This window comes from Schistocerca cancellata, chromosome 1 (genome assembly GCF_023864275.1).
Source record: "Schistocerca cancellata isolate TAMUIC-IGC-003103 chromosome 1, iqSchCanc2.1, whole genome shotgun sequence".
NCBI lineage: Eukaryota > Metazoa > Arthropoda > Insecta > Orthoptera > Acrididae > Schistocerca > Schistocerca cancellata.
Genome location: NC_064626.1, coordinates 321,342,114 through 321,360,436, shown reverse-complemented (window position 1 = coordinate 321,360,436; position 18,323 = coordinate 321,342,114). Strand labels below are relative to the sequence as shown.

The following is an 18,323-nucleotide window of genomic DNA, read 5'->3' as shown; positions in this document are numbered from 1 at the left end:
TGCCGCCGTCTGTCACGGAGCGAAGACTCCATTCACTACTGACAAACCACGCCCTGTGAACCAGGATTATTTTACTTCACGAACTCGTCACTGATCTAATTACGAGTATCTGGCTGGGCAGAGCTTTCTGGTCGGCTCCTCATTTTATTGCTTTTCCTCCAAGACGGACGTTTATGGAGGCTCAACGGCCAGTAGCGATAATACAATATACTGGGTGATCAAAAAGTCAGTATAAATTTGAAAACTTAATACACCACGGAATAATGTAGGTAGAGAGGTAAAAATTGACACACATGCTTGGAATGACATGGGGTTCTATTAGAACACACACAAAAAAACACCCCATATTGCTAGACGCGTAAAAGATCTCTTGCGCGCGTCGTTTGGTGATGATCGTGTGCTCAGCCGCCACTTTCGTCATGCTTGGCCTCCCAGGTCCCCAGTTCTCAGTCAGTGCGATTATTGGCTTTGGGGTTACCTGAAGTCGCAAGTGTATCGTGATCGACCGACATCTCTAGGGATGCTGAAAGACAACATCCGACGCCACTGCCTCACCATAACTCCGGACATGCTTTACAGTGCTGTTCATTGCTGAGGAATGATGGTGGACCAATTGAGCATTTCCTGTAAAGAACATCGTCTTTGCTTTGTCTTACTTTGTTATGCTAATTATTGCTATTCTGATCAGATGAAGCGCCAACTGTCGGACATTTTTTGAACTTTTGTAATTTTTTTTTTGTTCTAATAAAGACCCATGTCATTCCAAGCATGTGTGTCAATTTGTACCTCTCTATCTACATTATTCCGTGATTTATTCAGTCTTCAAATTTATACTGACTTTTTGATCACCCGGTATAAATATTGCCTATGAGTTGTTTCTGGGAAAAATGTCATTACAGCAATCACAATTAAGAGCCCCACAAAATGCACTTAAGTCAACATCAAGTAATAGTCATGAAAAATGGTTTGACACTTGAAACACACTGAGTGTTTTAAATCGCGGTCAGATTTGGCTAGAGTCCAAATCATTATATTTCACATGCAATACGATACTCATAACACCTACACTATCGGAACATTCCATAGGATTCAACTCGAAGGTTCGCCTTGCCAGTACCTCTCCCCTCCGAATACTTCGGAGGAAAGGTATGGCAGAACGGTCTGTCGTCCCTAACACAAGGTTATTCGTAAGCACATTTAGAAAACGCTCTCACACTTGCACATATGATTTACTCTGCACGCTGGCTGATGTGGTGCACAGATTCCATCCTGGCGGGGTGAATAAGGGACTGGTGCCCTTAATGTTTAGTCTCCTTCAAACGCATCTTCGTCATCACCATAATCACCACCACCATCACTACCACTACTACCATTATCAGAGGAACCATAGTGGTTACAGAAGATGACTGCCCGAAAACCACAAGACATACAGAAAACACACGCACATCAACGGATCAGCATCTGTCTAAGTTTTTAACCAGCATTACATGTGTTTAATACGAAAACCGCTTGCGACGCGGCAAGTGTCAATATGTGTAATTCGTTGAAGTTGCCTATAGGATTTGTCCGGGAAGGCGCGACAGCAGCCGACTTTGGAACTTCGTCCACTGCGTTGCCATCTGCACGCGGGAACGAATGCGTTCGTCAATACGAAGCGGATGCCTCGTTATGCAACTACGAGGGACGTTCAATAAGTAATGAAACACATTTTTGTCTCGGCCAATTTCGGATGAGAAAATGGGGAATTTGTTGTGGGTCACCGCGGAATATTCCCGCCTCAGTCCCTATAGTTTCATGAAGTTCCGATAGGTGGCGGTGCTATACGTAGCTTTCAAAGTGGCGTCCCTAACGGAGGTGCGTTCCCGGCAGAGAGCTGTCATCGAAATTCCTCTGGCGGAAAACCAGAGCATTACAGATATCCATAGTTGCTTGCAGAATATCTATGTAGACCTGGTAGTGAACAAAACCGCGGTGAGTCGTTGGGTGAGGCGTCTGACATCATCGCACCAGGGTCGCGCAAACCTATCCTATCTCCCGCGTGCCGGCCGGCCGAACACAGCTGTGACTCCTGCAACGTGCTGACACTCTCATTAGAGGTGACCGACGGATCACAATCAAATACCTCACTGGACAACTGGACATCTCTGTTGTTAGCGTTAACACACTCGTCCACCAGTTGAGGTACTCAAAGGACTTTTCTTCTCACCACCCTTTAGCCAAGATATGACACCTTCCGACTTCATCGGTTTGGCCCAATGAAGGATGCGCTCCGCGGGAAGCAGTATGCCTATGATGGGGAGGTTACTGATACAACAAGATGTTGGCTCCGACGAAACCAGTAGAGTGGTACAATGCTGGCATACAGGACCTCCCAGTAAGGTGACGTTCGGCCGTTGCACTGAACGGAGGTTGTGTTGAAAAATAGAGTGTTGTAGCCAAAAGGGTGGGAATAATATGATGTATCGGAATTTTGAATAAAAACAACCTGCTTTCAGAAAAAAAATGTGTTGCTTTACTTACTGAACGTCCCTTGTGCATCACGGCGCGCAAGGCGAATCTGTACCCACTGTTAGAGAGGTGCTATATCCACTGTTATGCTTCATTTTCGTGTATTTATTGTAGTTTTCGCGCATTCATCTTCGGAAGCCGCAGAGATACTCACGAATAACCATGTATATTGTTTCATCAGTGAATCTTCCACTCCGTTCCTCTTATGGCACTATGCAGAACAACATCTGCGGGATTTGAACTGTAGAAACGAGGTACGGGAGGTCTGAGGATTCCAGGTCCGATGGGCGAAAAGACAACAGTCTGATTTCGCTTCAATGCCAAGCACAATGTTATCATGAAGTTTGGTAATATTCTGCTCCAGAATGAAAAAAGTTTGCTTATGCTCCGCTGCAGAATGAAAAATTCATTCGGGGCTTCATTTCTCGCCCTTCATCTGTGAATACAGCGGTTATTATTCTGAACACTGTCGTGCAACTTTCTTTACTCAAGAGAGAGCGGAATGATGGAGACTAAGAGTGAACTCACCGTTGATTCTGAAAAACAAACTTAAACATGTTACATTTATGACTGTATTTGAGTTTCCCTATTTCTCTAAGTATGTAAAGCTCGTATTAATACTACGAATTTAAAGAAGCACTTCTGTTTCATTTACGCACCAAAATACGCCTTTGAAGGCTGAATTGACACAATTAGGTTTGTGCTGACAATGACCTTCAGGATAATTTGCTAGTTACGCAGACATGATAAAGATGAACGAAGAACAGTGATCACCACGATTACAGCTTTCGAATTGTGAATTTCGTTTACAATATGTCATTCTGAATACATTCTCGTCCATAAAAAACATATCACCAACGGCACGAAAATGAACCAAAATAAACTGCTGTGAGATGTAGTCCTTGCAGCATAAAATCATCCGTTAACGTCAACAACACTGATTTCTGCTTGCAGAATTAACCGAACGCCACGATAATGGGATGCTTGGGGAATAAATGTGAGGGCGTTCTACGCATCTCTTAAATGAAAACTACAGTACGCCGTCCTCATGCTCCACATTATATTATACCGCATTGGAGGACAAAGCATTGTTGCAATGGACACTGGATGCATTGTCTGCACTACTATCGTCATTCGGGAATTGTGACACACACACACACACACACACACACACACACACACACGTATACTTCACCTAAAAATATGTACGACAAGCCTCTTTATTCGTCTACAGAACTACAAGATAAATAACTTCTACCTCATATACTTTATCGTCACGTTGGTTATTTCACAAAACGTGCGTCAGACTACCGAACACAATATGATGCTCACATCGAGGTAGGTAGCGATCTGCGCACTGGGTGCTGGAGAGCTCGGTCTTTCTGATGTTGGTCGTTCGCAACGTTGCGAACAGGTAGGTGTGGGCTGTGGTTGCTACACTTGTACTGGAATACGTTCTACTGAACTATCAGAGCTCGGTGTAGCTGAGTTCTGCTGTTACGGATAGTAAATATGTTTCTCATCGCAGTTATATCGAATGCTGTACTTAAAACAACTATCGTGGATTGGAAAGGGATTTAACGATTGAGAAATTGCTATCTAGGGAACTTCAGTGGCCTAAGCAATCTACGATGTGACTCATAATTTACTATGCTCTCACCTTAGAAAATAACAGTTCCATAAATATTTCTAACAGGGACGAATCGTCCTGTTACACTTCTAGAGAATACACAATAGCCTGGACAAAAAGCTAGAAGTGATGGATGAAACCTCACCCGTTTATAAACTTTGCAATGAGTTGGGTTGGGTTGATTTGGGAGAGGAGACCAAACTGCGAGGTCATCGGTCTCATCGGATTGGGGAAGAAAGTCGGCCGTGCCTTTTCAAAGGAACCATCCCGGCTTTTGCCTGAAGCGATTTAGGGAAATCACGAAAAACCTAAATCAGGATGGCCGGACGCAGGATTGAACCGTCGTTCTGCCGAATGCGAGTCCAGTGGCAATTGAGTGAAATATGAAAAGTGGACAGCAATGAATGTAATCATTGAAGTTCTACAACAGTAGCCCCATGGGATTCCAACGTTTTACCTTGGTGCTAAAGTTATTTCACAATACTTGTATGTTACAAAACACAATAATGATAGATATCGTGTATGTAGTACTCTGCAGATACTGCACTTTATTCAGTTATGGAGTAATAATCACCGTCATCAACCTCATCTTCCTCCTCTTTTTCAACAAGTGAAAAATGGGAACACCTCTTCTGTTCCCCATCATCTGTATTATTGTCCCCCCCCCCCCTCCCCTCATAACTCTAGCAGTTCATTTTTCAGTACTTTGAACGTATTAGACTTTATATGTTTATATGGCAAGGAAAGCGTTTCTGAAGAAGAGAAATTTGTTAACATCGAGTATAGATTTAAGTGTCAGGAAGTCATTTCTGAAAGTATTTGTATGGAGTGTAGCCATGTATGGAAGTGAAACATGGACGGTAAATAGTTTGGACAAGAAGAGAATAGAAGCTTTCGAAATGTGGTGCTACAGAAGAATGCTGAAGATTAGATGGGTAGATCACATAACTAATGAGGAAGTATTGAATAGGATTGGGGAGAAGAGAAGTTTGTGGCACAACTTGACCAGAAGAAGGGATCGGTTGGTAGGACATGTTCTGAGACATCAAGGGATCACCAATTTAGTATTGGAGGGCAGCTTGGAGGGTAAAAATCGTAGGGGGAGACCAAGAGATGAATACACTAAGCAGATTCAGAAGGATGTAGGTTGCAGTAGGTACTGGGAGATGAAGAAGCTTGCACAGGATAGAGTAGCATGGAGAGCTGCATCAAACTAGTCTCAGGACTGAAGACCACAACAAACAACAAAACAACATGTTTTTTATTTAAAGTGGTATTTTCTATCTTAACGTTTGCTCTTACTTGTATGCTCAAATTTAGCCGCTGTTACTTCAGTTTAGTTCGTACTCGTACTTATTCTTTCTCGCTGTTGGATATGGCATCAGTCATAATCTGTATCTTTCAAATGGTTCAAATGGTTCTGAGCGCTATGGGACTCAACATCTGAGGTCATCAGTCCCCTAGAACTTAGAACTACTTAAACCTAACTAACCTAAGGACATCACACACATCCATGCCCGAGGCAGGATTCGAGCCTGCGACCGTAGCAGTCGCGCTGTTCCGGACTGCAGCGCCTAGAACCGCTTGGCCACCGCGGCCGTCTAATCTGTATCTATACTACTATATAAAGACAAGACGTTATTTCCAAATATTTCTAAAACTTTTTCAGAGATTTGCGTCAAGTTTTTACAGGATGCTCTAGCAAACATTCGGACGGTCATAGATTAGACAAGTTCTTTTTTTAAACAATAATTTATGGGTTCTCTGTTAAAACTGACTGACAGAAAGAAAGAAAATGGGCTCTGCTGTGAAAACGAGCGGTTTCGTTTTGTTTCTCGCAGTAACTTTTACCTACAAAATCAGAGTATTTAAGTAATTACACAAACTCTTTCTCCCTTAAATATTTTTCCTTATACATAATTTTAATCAAAAGTTGTTTACACAACAATGTAATTGTTTGTTTTCTTCCTTGCAGTCCTTTTTAACGGAAAAACTGGAAACCTGTATTTATGATTAGACTACAACAACAAAATCTGAATCGTGCGAAACGTTGTAATTTTACCCTTCACAGATTAAAACTACGTTAAATACTGTCACTGAAGCTGGCGATGTCTCTCTTATAACCCGTATACCAGTGATCCCAACCAATTTACCCACTCACTTTAAAGGACTTCAGTTTCCAGGCAAGATTTCATTTGCAATAATAACAAACAATTTTCAAGGTCAGCGAACGGGAGGAAGAGGAGATGGACAGAGTGAGGGGAGAGGTGAAGATTAGAATGTATATCCAGCTCCCATACATATTTAGCAGTCTTCCGATTCACGATGACCCTAACTTTACACAGGAAGATTTAAAGTCGTCGGACAAATTAGTGGTCACCCTGTTCACAGACCACCCTGGTGGCTTTGTAGCGCTGTAAATGGTATAGAATTGTTACGAGTAAGTGATCTGATTGAGTAAGTGATCTGATTTCCAAATTATGCAAGGCGTCGAGTGGACCGACGGCCCAATGAGGTTATTAATCTACAGGGCGTAAGGGTGAAGCTCAGATCAGAAGTAGATCTATACCGTTTTAAGTACCGTGACTCGGGCCCATTCATTCAGGTTGCTGTAAACATGAACCTTGATGTTTATTTTAGTATTAATGGTGACCAAGTGTTACTCTTTCTCCTACATCTTCATGATGAGTATGCTATTCTTAATCCCATAGAAAATGTCGAGTATTTGCAACTGCGCGAGAAACGTAACAACCGATATCCCTGTAATCTGGTAGCTCTGTGGGATCTAATCATGAACGAGTGACAAGTTGAATGTGGCACATCCGAAGTAACTTGTGGACACTGTTCCCGCCCGAATTGAGGCCATTATCAAGACTACAGGCAGTGTTACGCAATATTAGCGCGATGTCTTCTGATATGAGCAATTTTTGTCCTATGTATTTAATAGCAAACTTTCTAAAAGGTGTTACCTAGATGCATCACAGACGTGAGTTGAACATAGGGAGGGAGTCAGCGTGATAATACAACCACACCCAAACGTTTCACAGCTTTTCCGGAAGTCGCACGAACCTGCGGTCCCTAGCTCACCGGACCTCGAATGGTCCAGTCAGTCAATGAGTGAAGTAACGAGATTTGGGGGGGGGGGGGGGGGGGGAGGGGGACACCTACTGCCCGCTCCCCACAGGAGAGCGCAAGCAAGGAGCAGATGTGTAGGGAAGAAAAGGGGAGGCGCTGCGGCAGGCCCTCGGCGTGGTGGCGTGTGGCCAATTTCGCGCGGCGCCCCCCTGTGGCCATCACTCAGCGGCCTATTCCGACGCACAAGCGCTAGGGCTCCTGATGGCATGAATACTAAGGACCTGCGGCGCTCGAGGCGCGAAACGAATCACCAGTCCTTTCCCTGACTGACTCACCGCCCTCAGACCGTCCGGATTTATTTCCTCTCACTTCGTAGCGAATTAAATATGCTCATAAATTGCGTGTCTCTTTCTCACACATTTTCTGACTAGTTTGACGAAGACTGCCGCGATTTCCTGTCCTGTATCGGTTTCACTTACTCAATTAATTTTTGTTTATGTTCCAATGGCTTCCTTCCACCACAAATTTTGGGCTCTACCCTTCCCTCTAGCTCCGTGGCAGTTATTTCTGATCTCGTTCTTCTAGTTAGAAATTTCCAAATGTTCCTTTCCTGGCAGATTGTGTAGATTATCTTTTTATTTCTTATCTGTCCACTTAATTTTCAGCGCCCTTCTGTAACGCTACAATTCGAATGCTTAAATTCTCTTCTTGTCTGGTTTACTCACAGTCCAAATATTCACGCCCGTACAATCTTGTGCTCCAGAAATACTTTTCCAGATCATTCTTACTCAAATTGAGGCCTATGTTTGACATAGCAGACTCTTTTTTCGAGTAGGAATGCTCTTTACCTTTGCTAATCTGCTTCCTCTTTACTTTCAATTTCATGCGTTATTTCGCTTGCAAGGTAGCAGAATTCCTCTACTTTATTTTCTTTGTGATCCCCAGTTTTGAAGTCTGGTTTGCGGCTAACCTGCTACTAATCAATACTTTCGTGCTTTATTTGTTCACGTTAAATTCATGTTCCCTATTCATTCTATTCAAATGATTCTTCCTCGCTTTCACATGGAACAGAAATGCTATCAACGAATCCTTTCACTGACATTATTTTACTCTGAATTTAATCCCACATCTGAACTTTCTTTTTATTCCTTCTCTAGGTCTCCGATATACAGATTTCTCTTCATTACCCAAGAACGTTGTGTAAAATATTAGCAGCCTACGGAATATTACAGTAAGGTTCGTATAACTGTGCCTATCGTAAGAAGGGTTTGACAGTTCACCTATTTCTGGAATTTGGACTCTTGTAAGAATGAAGGAGGATTGCGGTTTAATGTACCATTTGGTTGATTCCAGCCACGTGGAGGAAGGTGTTCACGAGGCTGATGCAGTGTACTCGTACATTATCCTCTTGAAAGGCGAACACATCGCGACAACATATTGGACGATCCTGTATTACTCACAACAATGATGAGAGGTGTCCGACATCCGATACCGGCTCAAAACAAATTGGCCCACCTCCCTACTGAGCCTGTGACACTGCATGTCTCGGATGTGCATTGGTACCTGATCGCCTCTACACGCAACGCTGATGGTTATCAGGCAGCAGGCAAATACTGCCCTCGTACGCGAAGGAAACCTGACGTCATTCCATGTTCCATTCCAGGTGTTCCTTTGCCCATCTTCATCGCGCAGCACATTTCTGGTGCGTTCGTAATGGACGCTGCGAGGCCACTTGATCGTGTACAGACAGTTCCGTACCATCTGGTTGACACAGTCCTCCCTGTTGCATCCAAAAAGGCAGGACACAGTTACGTTACATTCTGCTTTGGACACCTACAGGCTGAAAGGATAGGACAAAATATGGAGTAACCGCGAGAAATGCATGCTTGAACATAAATGCAGGCGAGCCATGTCCGCAAGTTGTGCTGTTGTATTTGGCCACGAATGGCACGTGTGCAATGTCTCAATACGTTGCAAGTGTCAGCCATGGTCAGTACAGTGTCCGGTGCGGATGTGACTGTATTACGTAGGTGCTAAGTGAATTCAGACTTGGGCAAATTTTTGGTGCTCGTACGGTGGGTGCTTCCGTAACCAAGGTAGCCGAAGTGTTCGGTATTTCAAGAGGCACCTTATCGATGATTTATACCGCGTACAATGAAAGTGGAACAACAACACTAACAGGCCTTTTTGAATGCCAAAGGTTTTCCTACGCCGTATGAGCTTGGAACAGTTTGCATGTTGAGAGCCTGGACACGGCACACAAGCTACAGCCGGATTATCATGTACACTACTGGCTATTAAAACTGCTACACCACGAAGACGACGTGCTACAGACGCGAAATTTAACCGACAGGAAGAAGATGCTGTGATATGCAAATGATTAGCTTTTCAGAGCATTCACACAAGGTTGCAGCCGGTGGCGACACCTACAAAGTGCTGACATGAGGAAAGTTTCCAACCGATTTCTCATACACAAACAGCAGTTGACCGGCGTTGCCTGGTGAAACTTTTTTGTGATGCCTCGTGTAAGGAGGAGAAATGAGTACCGTCACGTTTCCGACTTTGATAGAGGTCGGATTGTAGCCTATCGCGATTGCGGTTTATCGTATCGCGACATTGCTGCTCGCGTTGGTCGGGATCCAATGACTGTTAGCAGAATATGGAATCGATGGTTTCAGGAGGGTAATACGGAACGCCGTGCTGGATCCCAACGGCCTCGTATAACTAGCAGTCGAGATGACAGGCATCTTATCAGCATGGCTGTAACGGATCATGCAGCCACGTCTCAGTCCCTGAGTCAACAGATGGGGGCGTTTGCAAGACAACAACCATCTGCACCAACAGTTCGACGACGTTTGCAGCAGCATGGACTATCAGCTCGGAGACCATGGCTGCGGTTACCCTTGACGCTGTATCACAGAAAGGAGAGCCTGCGATGGTGTAGTCAACGACGAACCTGGGTGCACGAATGGCAAAACGTCATTTCTTCTGATGAATCCAGGTACTGTTTACAGCATCATGATGGTCGCATCCGTGTTTGGCGACATCGCGGTGAACGCACATTGGAAGCGTGTATTGGTCATCGCCATACTGGCGTATCACCCGGCGTGATGGTATGGGGTGCCATTGGTTACACGTCTCGGTCACCTCTTGTTCGTATTGACGGCACCTTGAACAGTGGACGTTACATTTCAGATGTGTCTACCCTTCATTCGATACCTGCGAAACTCTACATTTCAACAGGATAATGCACGACCGCATGTTGCAGGTCCTGTACGAGCCTTTCTGGATACAGAAAATGTTCGACTGCTGCCCTGGCCAGCACATTCTCCAGATCTGTCACCAATTGAAAACGTCTGGTCAATGGTGGCCGAGTAATTGGCTTGTCACAATACGCCAGTCGCTACTCTTGATGAACTGTGGTATCGTGTTGAAGCTGCATGGGCAGCTGTACCTGTACACGCCATCTAAGCTCTGTTTGACTCAATGCCCAGGCGTATCAAGGCCGTTATTACGGCCAGAGGTGGTTGTTGGTCGTTCTGGGTACTGATTTCTCACGATCTATGCACCCAAATTGCGTGAAAATGTAATCACATGTCGGTTCTAGTATATTTGTCCAATGAATACCCGTTTATCATCTGCATTTCTTCTTGGTGTAGCAATTTTGATGGCCAGTAGTGTACACAATTGCAGACACGTTAGGTTAGTTTCTGTCACACCAGCTGCGAAAATGCGCATTAAAAGTACTTTTATTTGGCCTTCATTGTTACACATGTTTCGACTGTGAAGTCAGTTTTAAACAACAGTGTAATGTAACTCATCAAAATGGACGTACAACGGTTAGATACCAAGCATTCATCAAGTCAGGTAATGATAGAAACGCAGGGAGCTGATAGCGATGTCTCACTGTGCAGTCCTGTACGCTGTTGCACTCCTCAGCGGCATGCTGCATCACCGCTATTTTAGGTACACCAGTTGTTACAGCTTATTGTTGTGAAGTTTGACAAAGTCCCTACATTTTCACCACTGTAAGATTCTATGAATGTTTGGACTCTAACCTAAGTATGTCCACTTTCTGGCTTACACTGCACAATTATTTGCAAATGGCTTCAAAGTCGAAATCTGCGTAGTGATGAAATCCATATAAAGGGAAATTTTAGTCCATCGAATGGCAGCCAGTGATCAGTATGTTATTACTCAGATAGCTGGATCCAGTTAATCAGAAAACATAGTCGTACAACCAAAAAAGTCCTTCATATGCAAGTCGTCATTCCTGCATCCGAGTGTATGTACATTATCTAAATAATAGCGTCACCAACTAGAAGTATTTCGTCCAAGGATACTCATTTAAATTTCCCGACCATTCCTGTCACAATCTAAGTCTTCCATTCGCATTCCCTAATACTAATTTTCGTTATCGTCTCATAACACGTTCCCCTTCTTAGTATACTAAATACTTATACGATGCAACACGCTCAAGGTGCTTGCCACTAATCTAGCATTTATGAAGATTTAAACAGTTCGGCGCAATTGTATCGTACGGGAATCCTCAGAAGACGTCTGCAGACCAATGTACTGAAGTATCGCTGACCTCACGAAGTAGTATAATCAATTTGTTATGAAAAACTAAAGCAGGAAATGTAGAAGAAGCCTTAAATGGGTACACTCCACTTTAATCAAAAAAACATCAATTCAGTAGGTTACAAATTTGATATTGGTAAGCGTAATGTACCCCGCGGAGGCACACACAAAGTGGTGAGAGGCGACTGCTCAAGTCTTGGCGCTCTGCCCGCCGGGACTCGATAGTCGACTTCCACATCGGTCGGACTTGTGCAGAAATCTTTCCGTAAAAATGCTAGCCTCGTTGCAAACAAAGCACTTCTACAGGTTATAGCACAATTCGGGCACTAGGCTAAACGTCTGAAACAAATTCTGAATAGTAGCAGGGTTTAGTTTCTCACGGATACACGTAACTTACGAGTCGATCAGGTTGTGATTTTCGTTCAGTGACAAAGTATACTTTTTGTGTGTTGAACTATTAAGAAATACACTAGCTTCGCGTTCTCTAGTCAAGATGCTACTACTTCAAGATGGGTAAAGTATTCGGGCGCTTATCTCGGGTCTGTGTGATTGTGGATGTCTTCTTAGGCTTTGATCACACTGGTGGTTTACTGGTCACCTATCAAGTTTAGAGTACGCAGGTGCGCAAGCCTTTCATTCTGAGACTTAATGTGACATTCTGTTATGAAAGGATGGACTCGAGAGCTGCAATGGCAGTGCTTTTTTAAATTAATAAGGTTTGTAAGTTTTATAGTCCTACATACATTTTTAATTTAAAGTTCTGTTGAAGTTTACTTTCGGTCTCAATTTAGCTAACATGTTAATAGTTTTTAATTAGTGAGTATTCTGTCACGATCTTTGAATGTAAGCGCGATTGACGGACATCTGGTAACAGCGCGGATGGGAAGATGGATGTCTGAGGTCAACTTTTGCTCTTGCCAGTTTCAAGATGCCAAACGTGACTTCATTTACCAAGTCCATGCATTCATGTTTTGTCATTCAGGGGAGGGCTACACGCCTCGACAGTAAGTACCATCATCACCATAGTCCCACATGCATTGTTTTAGAAATTAACCGTCTCCTTCCCTGACTCTCTCTTTATAAAATACGAGACTGAGTAACAGCAACAGAGTAGAGAACCACATCCGAGAGCAATGATAACTGTAGCCGGCTGGTAAATAGCCATACACTGTGCACTCGAGTTACTCGACACTGATACTGCAGAATAGACTCAAATCTGTTTTATACGAACGAGTTTCCGGCCAAAATCTACTATTAAAAGTGAGCGTAAATCAGCAGTCAACCATGCTGCGAGTGTGCCTATGACGCCAGTGATCTATAGATTGCGCCCCATGTGGAGTTCTATACGTTTTTCCTACTGGTGTTCTCCTACAGCAGAGACGGAATATCAGAACGCAAAAGGCTACGTTTTCCAGAGAAAAAGGCTACTCTGAGCATAAATAAGAACGTAAATACATAAACGTGTTTTAATGAAAATTATTTCAACAGTGCAAAAGTAGGAATTATTCGACAAGAAAAATAATTATCAAGGTTATTTGGCACTGAGCAAGAAGAGACGATACATAGGATAACGTAAAAAAGGCACTCTTTACTACGTTTCTAGATAGTACCAAGTTCCACGATAGTTCAACGACGATACTTCCCTGCAGATAACAGCGTCGTCAGCAATCAACTGCTGCTCATCCTGCCTTTTGTGTATACTGAAAATATCAGAGGTTCTATTACGCTTGTTTGGGACATACCACACGTTGCTTTCATTTCTCCTGAACATTCGCCATCCAGTATAACGCTGTAGGGACATCGATTCATCGTACGTCTACCTGGTTATTCTGCACGATAGTATCTTGGTTACTGGTCAATAATTTGGTACAGTGTTGGGAGCCTTTCGGAAATATCGCAACAGGTAGTCCTAGTATGCTTCAGTCCAAGCCAGTAGGCATATGGAGCCACACACAGGCAGAAGTAACAGCGCTATCCTGAAGGGATATAACCTACAACTGATGTGTGTGAGCTTTGAGGACACAGAGTCTTGCTTATCCTCACACTCGGTAAGATCAGGAGAACATGTAGTACTTGTTACAGTCGTAAGGGGAAAACGAAGTAGATTTTGGGTCCATCTATACATTAAAAAATAAATAAATGAAAAACCTTAAGCCGCAGCCTACTTTTAGCAGTGCAGGAGCTGCATACGAAGAAATTTTAAATTCATACATTTTTATAAAATGACTAAAAAGCGCTACAGCAATTCAGTACGTTGATTTCTCGAGCTCCAAAACTAGATAATGTTTAACTGCAGATGAAAGGATATTAATCAATGAGGCAAGAGAGCGTATATTTAATTTACACATAGTATATAAGTACAAACTTTTCATGTTCTGAACACAAACAGTTTGTAAATCCTTTATATTTTCCTTGGATCCAGGTACAAATACGAGCTCCATCCCACGGACTAACGAAGAAAAACAAGGGAAATACGGTATAAACAAATACTATAAACTTATGCAGAACTGTTTCACTTACAGACACATGGCTACGGGTTGCATATTTGTTTCATTTTCATAGATATTGTACAAAGAGAAGCCACTATTGAACGTATCGCAGCGGAGAAGACAAAAATATTACAGGTTGTTCTCAAGGGAATCTGTGCGTCCATACCGAAAGGAGACGACTGGAAGCATATGTTTTACCATGACCGTTATTGATATTGATCGAAAAAACAAGTTTGCTATTACCAGCTACTATTTATTTTACTTCCACTATTCGTTTCAGAAGTATAAATCTCATTATCAGGCGGATCTTTGTGTTTAAAAAATGTGTGTGATGCATGTTCTGTAACTCGACACAAAAGGAGGATGTGAACATTGGTATGGTGCGACAGGTCACCCAAAGTCTTACAGACAACACATAAATGTATTAATTCACATAAATCTATCTGATGACAGAAATTTAAGCTTTTGAAATGCGTACTGTAAATAAAATAAATTGTGACTGGTAACAGTAAATTTGTTGTTTCAGTCATACTGTTCTATTGAGTTAATGGCATGTTACGAGGCTGATGCCTTATTTACTATGATCCAGACCGGTTAATCTGGAAGGAAGGAAGGAAGGAAGGAAAGAAAGAAAGCAGAGGGAAGGAAGATTAGAGTTTAACGTCCAGTCAAAAGCGAGGCCATTAGAGACGGAGCACAGGCTCGGATTACGAGAGGGGAAGGAAATCCTCAGTGCCCTTTTCAAACGAACCATCCCAGCATTTGCCTGGAACGTCGTCATGACTTTACCGACTGAGGGTGTGGCTTTTAACTTTTACTTAGGAGTATTGTGGCGCCAATCCATGGACTGCCGTTTTGTTTCCGGTTCGAAGTAACGAACCAGTGTTTCATCGCCTGTGACGATGTTGGACAAAAAATTGTCACGATCGGCATCGTAACATGCAAGCAATTCCGTACAGGAAGTCCTTTGTTGTTCTTCATGGTTTTCTGTTAAGTGTTGAGGAACCCAGCGAGCACACACCTTTCAGTACACCAACTGGGGACGAGTGTGTCAGCACTACCGTCAGAGCCCCGCAGTTGAGCAGCGAGGTATCTGTTTGTGATCCGTCGATCACCTCGAATGATAGTGTCTGCACGTTACAACACTACATTAGTCACAGCTGTGAGTGGCAAGCAGGCATGCGGCAGATCGGACAGATTTGCGCGACCTGATAACAGACGCCTCGCGCAACGACTCACCCTGCTTTTGTTCACTACCATGTGTCCGTACGCATTCTGCAAGCACCTATGAATAAATGACTAAGATGCTCTAGTTTTCCACGAAAAAAAAAGCTCTCTGCTTGGAACGCATCTGCGTTACAGACGCCATTTTGAAGCTACCTGTAATGCTGCCACCTATCGGAACCTCATGACACTACAGGGGCTGAAGCGGAAATATTTCAAGACATGTCACAACAAATTCCGCATTTTTTCACCCAAAACTTGTCGAAGGAAACACGTGTTGCATTATTTACTGAATGCCCTCGTACGTTGAAAGAGTCATATTTCGTGTTTAAGCAATCAAGGCCTTGATACTCAATTCCAACAGATATTAACGTAGAGTGAGAATGATAGCCTTTTTCCATATGAAATGCGTGGGTAGGGTCTTCCATCGGGTAGACCGGTCGCCGGGTGCAAGTCTTTTTAGCTGCCGTCACTTCGGCGACTTGCGTATCGACGAAGTTGATATAATGATGAAGAGAACACAACACCCAGTCCACGAGCAGAGAAAATCTCAGACCCAGCCGGCAATCGATTCCGGGCCCCTTGCATGGCACGCTGCCGCGCCGACCACTCCGCTATTGACGCGGACTTTTTCCATATTATTTTGTAGCATAAGAAGCGTTTCCTTCATGGCCCGCACAATTAGACCATGAAAAAAAAAACAAAAAAAAACTGGTTAGTGTGAAAAGAATTTTTCAAACGGGTTACGCAGGGAAAGGAAAACGATTCATAGTACTTTTGGAATAGCGTTAGGCAAGTTCGTTATTAATAACTTGTTAAGTCACCATTGCAACCGCAATCACTATCGACCCGCACTACAAGTCACCTGGAACTGGTTACGTAATCGTTTTCGTTAAATCAGACAGGAAGTGACTGGCAAGCGACCCGTTGCCAACACGCATCACAAACGAGTTTCTCTTCTGAGCAGCAGCGAGTGCGGACGGCGTAGAGCGGCGCGAGCAGGAGCGGCTGTACGCACCCGGTCTTGGTGGGGTCCTCGCCGCTGTGGCGCTTGGTGTGGATGGTGCCCTTCTCGACGCCGAGGTCGGAGCGCGAGGAAGCGGGGTCCGATGAAGAGGAGCCCGAGCCGCCCCCTGAGCCGCCGGCCGCGCCGCCACCGCCCTCCGAGTGCGAGCTGGCCTTGCGCATGCTGGTCAGGCGGTAGAAGGGCGGCGTCTCGGTGCGCTCGATCAGGCAGTTGAGCGTCTCCACGGTCTGCAGCTCCGTCATCATCTCGTCCAGTAGCCGCTCCGGCCGCGCGCGCGCCAGGTACAGCGCCACGCGCTTCGCCTGATAGGCACACACACAACACAACGTACAGGGACCAATCAGCACACAAACAAAAGTGCTTCAACTGCGAAACAAGAACGACTATTCAACAGACCTCGACTGACACGCCTTCAAAGTGAAATTCAGAGGACACATTTCAGATATTTTCAATTTCATTCGGAGTATTAGGTAAGAAGGTGACCTCTCGCCTTTACTATCGCACTGTTTCCGGAGAAAATCATAAGCGCGAAGAGTCGCATAACGAAAAGGTCAAAAGTGGCCTATACAAACTCTGACCTGACTATGGACTGCCTACGTTAAGCAGGTAATCTTTTCCAATTTGTTAGGCACAGTCACAAAAAAAAAAAAAAATCGACGAACCCAAAATGTAATTGGTCACAGCAGGGATTCAGATCTCCTCCAGAGCTCTCAGAACGCTATCTGATCAAAAGTATCGGATACACCGGTGTAATGCGAAATTTACCACTACATGTAACGAAAGGAGGCAGAGAGTATTGAACTGTCAGCAGAGAAGCAGGAACAACAGAATGAGTCGGCCAGGAGAGCTGAGTGACCTCGAACATGGACTAGTCATTGTGTCACCCTAGTAACAAATCTATCAGTGACATTTCAGTCCTTCTCTAGCACCCAAGTCGACTGACTGCTGGTCACGTGATTGTGAAGTTGAAACGCGAACGAACAACCACATCTTGGCCAAAACCAAGCAGACGTCATGTACTGACGAACAGGGACCTTCTAACACCCCGACAGTTGGTGGTAAAAAATCGCATGAAATCAACGGATGGAATCACTCGTGAGTTACAGCTAGCGCAATGATTGTGGGTAGGGAGTTGAAAGGAATGTGATACAATGGTTAAGCAGCTCCTCCTCATAAGCCACACTTTTGTGCAATCAATGTCAAGCGTCGCTTAAGATAGTAAACCCACTGGACAGACGGTAACTGGATACGAGTGATTTGGAGTGATGAATCATGCTATACCTTGTGGAAATCCGACTAAAGGCTTTGGGTCTGGCGAATGACAGGAGAACGTCACAAATACAATCATGTGCAGTGCCAACAGTGAAGTACAGAGCAGATGGTTTTACCATATGGGTTTCTTTTGTGGTTATGTTCTGGTCCATTTATTTCGCTTAAGAAAACGCCAAATGCGGAAAGATACGAACACATTTTACAGCACTCTGTACTAAGTACAGTAGAGACAGTTCGGAGACGACGACTGATTGTATTAGCTTGAAATTACCCTGTCATAATGCAGCAGTGGTTTGTGGACAATAACATTCCTAAAATGGAATGACCTACCCAAAGTCCCGACGGGCACCCAGTATAACACCTTTGGCATCAGCCAGAAAGTTGATTTCAGTCCAAGCCTCAGAATCCGACATCACCACCTTCTCTGGTTTCAGCTGCTGGGACAGAAGGGATTGTCATTCCTCCACAGACGTTCAGGCATATCATTGAAAGTATCCACAGCAGAGCTCAAGCTGCC

General features: G+C 44.0%; 1 protein-coding gene across 2 annotated transcripts in view; it reads right to left on the bottom strand.

The window, feature by feature from the left end:
* LOC126173067 (protein furry) overlaps nt 1–18,323 on the bottom strand; it is a 1,238,628-nt gene that overhangs the window by 213,562 nt on the left and 1,006,743 nt on the right. For both annotated transcript variants that reach the window (XM_049920928.1, XM_049920929.1), the window contains one exon: nt 16,526–16,836. In XM_049920928.1, the coding sequence (XP_049776885.1) occupies nt 16,526–16,836 (311 nt within the window). The remainder of the gene's footprint in view (nt 1–16,525; nt 16,837–18,323) is intronic.